We start from the raw sequence: 9,233 nt of genomic DNA, 5'->3' as shown, positions 1-9,233 counted from the left end.
GGGAGGGCAGGGGCTGTTTTCCTGCCAGCATCTGTACTCCCAAGACATCCCCCACCTGTGCCTGGCACAAGGGTCTGGGGGAGCTATAGGGCCCTTCCCAGAGGAATGTTTTAAACGCACAAAAAATAAAATCCACAGGATTACAAAGGAAAGCAACCACACTGAAAAGCAGGCATCAGCGTATTTTGAAGACAAGTCCCCGGGCCCCAGGTGAAGAACCAACTCCTGGCAACGAACCCGAGCGATGAGACTCCTCAGGAGCCAGGATGCTGGAATGCAAAGGGTCAGAGGGAGGCAGGGTGCTGAAATGCGTGCAAAGGGTTAGCCCAGAGATTCCCACCCTTCCCTCCCAAAGAACCTCAGTTTCCACTTATGTGAAATGGGCATAACAGTCCTTGGGTGCTCCCCTGCCCCGAGAGCGCCCTGGAAACGTCTGCGGTAATTCGGCCATCCGCTCTCACAGAGGCCGATCCTCTGACTCCTGGGCCTCAGTTTACCCATGTGTCGGATGGGCATTCTCGGGATAGCGGCTGGGAAAGCACCCAGCTAACCTGAAGGCGGCGCAGCGAGGCTGGAACAGTCTAGATTTTTATGTCTCTGTACAGCCCGAGGCTTCTCTTTGCAGACCCCTCCCCACGCAAGGGAGGAGCTGAGATCGCTGCGCATGCGCCTTCCTCCTCAAGTGCGGCGTCCCGGGAAATGTTCAGATTCCCGCGATTGCGGAGCCTCGGGAGCGTAGGTCCGGAGGTGACCCTGAGCATGCGCTGTTGGAAGGAGAGAGGGGAGGGCACTGGTGCACTCTAGGGCAGAAGGGCGTGGCTTGGCTCGGCTCCGCGGAGCCGTGATGGAGGTACTCCGCGCATGCGTGCACGGAAGGGCCCGGGCGGGGGCGTGGCCGGGGCGTGCTTTACGACAGGTGCGCGCGGCGCGGCGTCCTCACTGTGCGGTGGTGTGGGTGTGTAGCAGGGCCGGGCAGGGGCTGCAGCGGGGACTGGGCTGGCGTCATGTCGCACGGGCATAGCCATGGCGGGGGCGGCGGCTGCCGCTGCGCCGCGGAGCACGAGGAGCCACCGGAGCAGCGCGGCCTGGCCTACGGGCTCTACCTGCGCATCGATCTGGAGCGCCTGCAGTGCCTCAACGAGAGCCTCGAGGGCAGCGGCCGCGGCGTCTTCAAGCCGTGGGAGGAGCGGGCCGACCGCACCAAGGTGGGGCCCGAGCCTGGGCCTGCGGCCACCCCCGACCCTCGAGACCCCCGGGGGCGCGGGCTGCGCTGGGGGCGGGGCCTCGAGGGTCTACGGTCGGGCGGGGTCGGGGGCCTGGGGGGCTCCTGCGCCGGCCAAAGAGCCAGTGTGGAAAGGAGAGGGGGCCGGGGCGGGGGCACGCACATCCAGGACCTTGGCAGCCCCCGTTTGTCACCCCCATGCTCCAGACCCTAGTGGTGAGCGCTTTGTGCACCCTTGGACATTTCGGATCTGGAAAGGGAGCTCTGATGGGCTGGCCCAACCCCCCTGGTGCCAAGGGCTGGTAACAGCGGCCTCGGTGTTTATTATGAGCTTGGAGGGGGAGCAGGCTCTGTGAAGGAGGGGGAGAGAGAGAGACAATGATTATTCCCATTGTACAGAAATGCTGATGATTTAGCGGAATGCCTGGTCAGGAGGGGAAATTTGGAGTCCTCTAATCTAGTCCCTCCCTTGCCTTTAAAAAAAAGAAAAGGAAACTGGGGAGGGAGGGAGGATTTGCTCAGAGTCACAGCTAGTGACTCCAAGTCCAGTGCTCATTCCACTCGACCAGCCTAGCATCCTTGGACAGCATAACAATCACCACCCACCATTATCATTTCCACAGTCCTTACCTGGCTTACAGAAAATGTTTTTCTGGAAATCCCTTATCTGGTCCCTCACTGCACCTCTGTTAGGTGGGTAGTAAAAGGTTTATCACCCCATTTTGCAGAGAAGTAAACTGAGGGTCAGACTGGGGATACCAGTGGCCTAAATTCAATGTTGATATAAAATACCAGTGCAATCCTCATGACTTGGACTTCTGATGCCAAGTTCAAGGTTTCTTTCCATTACATTATCATTGCTTCCACATTTTATATAGTACTCTGTTCATACCATCTTCAAAGAGGAAGTATGGTGCAGTGCTTGGAGGTTTATCCCCATTTTACAGATGGGAAAATTGAAGGGTCCTATAGGGGAAATGATTTACCCAGGTCACTTGGCCAGTGATAACATACCTGTATCTCTGGGCTCCTGCACTGGTGCTTTTTCAGCTTTACCTCATTTCTTCTCATGTGCATGGTGTGATTTCCAAAGCAGCATCCGTCACTTTTAATTTTATAGTTCATTATCATTTCTGATTTTCCTGATAGCTGAATTATCAGGCCCAGCAGAACTGGAAAGCCAGGGTGGAGCTCTAGATTTAATCTGGAATCCGTTAGACACAACACTATTGAAGTCTAGGCCATGCCTCCTCAAATTGAGGCATATGGAAACAAACTGCTGATTGTGGCTGGGGCCCGCAGATACATGCAGCAGAGCATGTGCAAGCAAGAAACTGCATTAGATTTGACTTTCAGAAAAGAGCTGAACACCCAGAGGTGTTAATGATCTGTGGGTTGTTGTTTTTTCCCAGTTTGTAGAAAGTGATGCTGATGAAGAGTTGCTGTTTAATATTCCGTGAGTACCCTTCTAATAGGTCTCTTAGGCTTCCTCATCTTAATAAGCCACAGGTACAGTCAGCTTGCCAGGTGGCTTCTTTGCTCAGTGTACCATCTATTTTGGAAAGGGGTGGGGAGGATGATTGCTTTATAATAATTCACACTTATAAAGTGTTACATCTTCATTCAATCCTCACAAACTACCTGTGAGGTAGGGTAATAGAAGTATTATTTATCCCCATTTTAAAGTCTGGGAGAATTTAGACTCAAACAATTGAAAAAAACCCCATACCTAAATCTTCTGACTCCAAATCTGGTGTTCTTTCTGTGGCACTGTACTGTTAGGGAATTATCCTTTCACAGTGAAGGAGATAAAGTTCAAGTGAATGTTTTTAGAATCATCAAACGTGGAAGGAACCTTAGAGACCATCTAGTCCAACCCTTTCATTTTACAAAGGAGGGAACTAAGGCCCACAGAGGGGAAATGATGACCAAGGTCGTATAGACAGTAAGTAGCTGACCTAAGATGCCCCTCCAGCTTTCTGACTCCCCGCGTGTATTCTGTGTTTGGGCAGGTTTACGGGTAACGTTAAACTGAAAGGAATCATTATTATGGGAGATGATGATGACTCACATCCTTCAGAGATGAGACTGTAAGTAGCAAGGACCTCAGACCTCCACAAAAATGTCTGCTCTTTTTCTGTGTCTCTCTTTAGTGACTAGTTCCATTGTTGTTCTCAATAATAGTTTACTGCAAAGCCCCTCATTTGATCTTCCCCAGGGTTAATCAGCACATTACACTTTCTAGGAGCAGTTAATTACCTTTGGGCTACTTTTATGTGTTTGGTTCTGTAGGGCAGTAGACTTTTTGTTATCTGTCTGAATTGCTGCCTTTCTCAGATAACAGAGCTCCTTTAGAGCAAAAAACTTGGGATGTTCTCCTTAGAAGTGATCCCAGTGGTCCTGGTGCTCAAACTGTGCTTCAGACAAGAGCCCCCTCTTTGACATTCTCAACAAATAGTCATCTATCTAATAGCTACAGCAAAAGGGAGTTCATTACCACTGCCCCATTTCATTATTGTGGTGCTCACCCTTAGGAAGTAGCTTCTTTATATTTGAGCTGAAACCTATATATTTTATCCACCAGTCTTAATTTTATCCTCTGGAGCCATACAGCATAAGTTCATTTCATCTAAATAATGTCTTTCTTGAAACACCTACCTAGCTAGACTCCCTGCATCATCTAGAAATATCAGTATTTTCAATGTTGTAATAAAACTGCAGTTTGCATTCTCCATAGTCTTTAGAGTCAAAAAAGTGGCCCATTTGAAGGGATCCTGGTCTTAGTTCATGGATACTTCACAGAAATGCCTCCATTTATATGGTAATATTAGATATTATTGGTTCTTTTTTACCTGGATTCACTAAATCTTTTTGCCAAACTTTAACAAGACCTTTGAATGACAGATTGCTAAATATGTGACAGATTTCATGACTTGGAGTTGATTGGTGGACCATTTGTAGTGAGTGAGGAAATAACAGGAAGTTCTGCTTTGGTAACCATGAAAAGAGAACCAGAGGGAGCCATCGCATTGGATCAGTTCTGAAAGGAGGTTGCATGGAAAGACACTGGCAAATAACAACCCTGGGTGGGAAAGGCTTGGAAGGGATGGGAGATACAGTGATATATTTGCAGAGGTTGTGAAGCTGTGCGAAATGTTGAAGTGTGGCGGATTTCAGGAAAGGCATTTGGGCAGGAAATGTTTTTACAATTAATTGTAGCATGTCTTGAGTATCACAGTAGGAGTTTTGAAAAGACATAAGTATAGAAAGAAGTGTGACCATTTATTTATACTATTGTGTGTTAAGACCTGTACCTGGTATTCATCATTCTTATGGCAGAATGAGCAACGTGTTAAATCAGAAGGGCAGAATTGATCTGAAGTGCTATTGAAAAATTGGGGTGGGGTGGAGTGAGGGGGGTGGCTAGGTGGTGCAGTGGATAGAGCATCGGCCCTGGATTCAGGAGGAGCTGAGTTCAAATGCGGCCTCAGACACATAACACTAACTGTGTGACCCTGGGCAGGTCACTTAACCCCATTGCCCAACTGAAGAAAAAGAAAAACGGGGGGGACATTTGAAATTGAACTGTCAACACCTCTTTTAAGAGTATGAGGTCCATTTGAGACAGATTATCTGGATATTTGTTTACCTGGAAAGTGGGTAGGACATAAGCTTAAGAAGTGTACAACAAACCCTTTATGTGTTTGCTTCTGTTTTAAGGTGTTCTGGCATTATTTGCTAAAGTGTGTGTGTAAATTTTAGTGTAATACCCTAGAGATGCTAGATTGCAGTTTGCTGGTAGAATTTTCATACCATGGGGAGAGTATTTCTTAGACAAGGATTGTTTCCATGGCCAGGTCCTTAAGATCTCTTGGTAAAGCTATTGATGTTAGCTCTTGGTGCAGATGAGCTTCTCTGATCTTGACCAACATTTAGCATGCATGCTTATAACAGCCCTTTGGTTGAAGCCACTTCTTTAGTGCAGAACCCAAAGTCAGCTTTATTAGAATCGTAGGCTGTATTGACCTGCTGGCTGGTTTCTTTGGACCCAAGCATTATTTTAATTTTGAGTTCTATAAGCATATTGGTAAAACTTCCCTTACTGTGATTCGGCCATGAAGGTGATGTTTTTCCTAATGAGTGTACTTCATCTGTCTCTGAATTTGGTGTCAACTGTTTTTCCACATCTTCTGTTTAGTTTCCACCATCTCTTACGTGATCACTCCAAGTAAAATACACCACATGCTTATTGGCAACTTCAGTCTTGGCGTTTAAAAAATGACTTTTCCCTTATTGAGCACATTTTACATTGATAAGGTTATAGCTTGAAGTAGTATCAGGTTAGTTGGATCTTTAGTCTTTGAGCAAATAATGAATAAAAAAGAAGTGATTTATCCCATGTGTTATTCTTGAAACTATTATTAAATTTCTTTTTGTGATTTCTTTCCTTTTGTTTCTTGCTTATGTTAAAATTAGGATGGTTTGGGAAATTGCTGACATAAAAAATATTTTCTTGGCAGTTCCTTTTGAAGTATCATTAAAATCCATTTTTCTTCCTTATTTTGTTTGTTTTTAAAAACAAAAACAAAACCCTATCATCCCTGAAGATTTCCTTTTGAGTGGAATTCTCAGTGGGAGATATTCAGTGGGGGATGAAAGGCTTCATAAAGAAAGATAAGTCTGGTACCACATGTCACGTGAATTTCTTCTTTATCTCTCTTTAGGTTCAAAAACATTCCACAGATGTCTTTTGACGATACAGACCGAGAACCTGATCAGACTTTTAGTCTAAATCGAGACCTCACCGGAGAATTAGAATATGCTACAAAGTAAGCCCTGAGTCCCTTCTCCCTTTGAAAGCATCATCTCCTGAGGGACAGACACTTGTTGATCTGTTATTGGAATTTGTTTTTGGCCAGTCTTCTTTCTTAATGTAGGCGCTGTTAAAAAGGGGAAGAGGTCACATAGCTATTGCTTGGATCGATTTTTTTTCCCTTCTGGTGTGTTGGTGGAAGCCAAAGACTTGTTAACTCCTGGGCATAAACAATGCTGGTCTGGGAAAGCTGTGGGAAAAGATGGTTTTGTGGGGGGAGAGGTAGCATGGGCTCTTCTTTACCCTCCTCATAGAATCATAGGATTTGGAGCTGAAGGGGACCTTAGAGTCATCCAGGCCAGGCCAGCCCCTTCAAAGGCCCAGAGAGGCAGATGGACCACCCAGAAGGAGCAGAGCTGGGATGGAAAGGGACATTTTTTGGTTCCAGATTTCCATCTGACCATGCTGCTTTATGTCTACACCTTTCCAGGTGCCTGAGTTAAGCTTGCTTTAGAATTGCTTTTGTTTTATTTGGCTGTATAATTATAATAATAATAACTACCACTTATATAGCACTTAGTATGTGTTGGGTGCTGCTAAGCGCTTTATAATTATTATCCCATTTGATTCTCACAACAACCCTAGGAGGTAAGTGTAATTATTATCCCCACTTTACAGATGAGGAAACTGAGATAGACTGAGGTTAAGTGACTTGCTCAGGGTCACACAGCTAAGAAGTATCTGAGACTTTGTGTGAACTCTGGACTTCCTGGCTTCAGGCCCAGTGCTCTCTATCCATTGTGCCACCGCTCCCCCTAATGCTGTAAATGTTGTTTTTAAAATATTCTTTCCTCTTCCCTGTTTAAAGTACTTAGCAACATAGCACTTTTAATGTGTCTGTACATAGGAGATAAGCTAAAAATAGAAATCCAGGAAGGTTTTCCTGACATTTGGCTTGTTTGTGATTTCAAACAGAAATTGGATGTTTCTGAAATGGGATTGATGAGTGGGGGATTACATATGTTACTCATGAAGTTCTAACAGTTTATCTTTCCTTTCTGCTTCCATTTTTACAGAATTTCTCGTTTTTCAAATGTCTATCATCTCTCTATTCATATTTCAAAAAACTTCGGCGCTGACACCACAAAGGTGTTTTATATTGGACTGAGAGGAGAATGGACTGAGGTAAGAAATAGAAAACAGGGAAATGGCATGACATCCTTATAAATTACAGTGGGGGAATCTAATAAAAGAAAGAAAAGTACGTAAAACAAATTCTCCCATGCCACCCTTATTTCTTCAGGAGTTCTTCATGGAAAATCTACCCTGGTAGTTTGATATACACTACTTAATTTTAATTGTTATAGGGGTGTGCTTTCTGCTATGGATTATGTAGCTGAAAAGAACCTTCTAACAGTTTAGAGTGTAAAATGACATAACAATCATGGAGAAAATCTGTTCTAGCTGAGGCTCAGAGAAGCCATTTGTTAAAGGTCACAAGGTTGTTGAGAGGTAGAGCTGGACACAGAGGTCACCAAGGCCAGTGCTTCACCATTGGCTTCAAAAGTTCTGTCATGTTCTTTTCCTGGAGTAACAGGTGAAAAATCTAGTAATGAACATGAAGGGATTTTCGGGTTGAAAAGTAGTAGAGGGTGACGGATACTGGATGGTTTTAAGCAATTTATCCCAAAAAAGGATTGAGGAAAATTCCAAGTGTGGTCTGGGGAGCAGTGTTTTAAGGGTCAATTGGCTAATTCAACTTTTCTTGCTCTTCCTTAAGATGCGTCGACATGAGGTGACTATCTGCAATTATGAAGCATCAGCTAATCCAGCAGATCACAAGGTCCAGCAGGTCACTCCACAGACACACTTCATTTCTTAAAGGCACGCTGGGGCTCCCACAGAAGCTTTTGTGTCAGTGATGATGTCAGACAACCATTTTGGAAGGAAAAAGATGGGGCTTGAGAGAGAGAGAGAGATGGCTATTGCAGTTTCCCCCAAAGCTTTGTTGCTTGGGGCCTGAAAACTAAGGACACCAAACCATTGGCAAGGGCCACTGGATTGTTGAGGACAGTTTGGCACTTTGGGTACTGTAGAAATTGAGTCTTGAACCTGTTGGAAATCTGGAAGCCATGGATAGCCCTCGATTTCCCAATTTGGATGTGGCTGTGGACTCTTTAAGTGTTTTTATCCCTTTGTGGCAGGACTTGTGTGTAACCTTTTTAAAAATCAGTGATTACCACTACTGGGTTGCCTGTAGCATTCCAAGATCTTGAGATTTTGTTCATGGCATTTGCCAGTAAGATCTCCATCTTGAAACACTTCTCCTTGCTTGCTCCCTCCTGTGTGTGTGAAGTATTTTGTGTTTGTTGTGGCTAAGCCACTCAGGTCTACCAGGTAGCTGCTACCGCCTCTTGAAGTATGCTGGGATCGTGGCTAGAAAGCTCATCTCTTGATCCCATTTACAGCTTTGCATTCTTTCTTCTTGCCTTTGGTAACCAATCCCCGAGAGGCAGTGTGTGCTGAAATTGTTCACATGGGTATGGCCATCTTGGTGGTGACATTGGGGTTTAGGAAAAGCGTTGTTTATGGCATGATGCTTAATGCTTCTTAGAAACCAGAAATCTTAGAGCTCTTCTGTGCACAGCTTTCCATTCCCTGTGACTAAGAAGCTTCCTAATAAATTCACACCAGACATAACATTTGTCTTTTGGTTTTTTTATTCACATTAATAGTATTTCCCACTCATGGAACACTTCATGGCTCATAAATCATTTTCCTCAAAAAACCCTGTGAAAAGAAGTCGTTGAGTACATAGGAATTGAAACTTCAGACCTTGGAAATAACCTAAGTCCAATTGTCTCATTTTATATATGAGGAAACTGCAGCCCAGAATTTAAATGATTTGCCCAAAATCACACAAGTAGTAAAAAGCAGAGCCAGAATTCAAAAGGTCCTCTGAAAATCCATGGATTTTTGTCCCTAGAGATACTGCTTTATGCAAGGAAGATGAGGGGACTGAGGCTCTAAAGTTGACTTGCACAGTGGCAGAGCCAGTCTTCACTCAAAGACTCAGTCTTCCTACTACACAAAATGCTAACTCTAAACCAAGGATTTTGGAAAGTTCTACTCTAGGCTCATGAGGGATAACAGTAACTTTAGTTCCTTGGTTTGGACACAGATTTTTCCTCATTTCTT

The 9,233-nt window shown here is 44.7% G+C and overlaps 1 protein-coding gene across 1 annotated transcript; it reads left to right on the top strand.

Moving 5' to 3' along the window:
* The first annotated feature begins 1,000 nt into the window (after positions 1 to 1,000).
* PITHD1 (PITH domain containing 1) lies at positions 1,001 to 8,735 on the top strand. Its single transcript, XM_027841335.1, has 6 exons — positions 1,001 to 1,205; positions 2,635 to 2,678; positions 3,235 to 3,312; positions 5,947 to 6,051; positions 7,112 to 7,220; positions 7,816 to 8,735. The coding sequence occupies exons 1-6, from the start codon at positions 1,005 to 1,007 to the stop codon at positions 7,915 to 7,917; spliced, it is 639 nt and encodes a 212-aa protein (XP_027697136.1). The 5' UTR covers positions 1,001 to 1,004; the 3' UTR covers positions 7,918 to 8,735.
* The last annotated feature ends 498 nt before the right edge of the window (positions 8,736 to 9,233 follow it).

Source organism: Vombatus ursinus, unplaced genomic scaffold, assembly GCF_900497805.2.
Source record: "Vombatus ursinus unplaced genomic scaffold, bare-nosed wombat genome assembly UNPS02014859.1, whole genome shotgun sequence".
NCBI lineage: Eukaryota > Metazoa > Chordata > Mammalia > Diprotodontia > Vombatidae > Vombatus > Vombatus ursinus.
The sequence above is the reverse complement of the archived record's forward strand: the minus strand, read 5'-3'. Positions and strand labels throughout refer to the sequence as shown.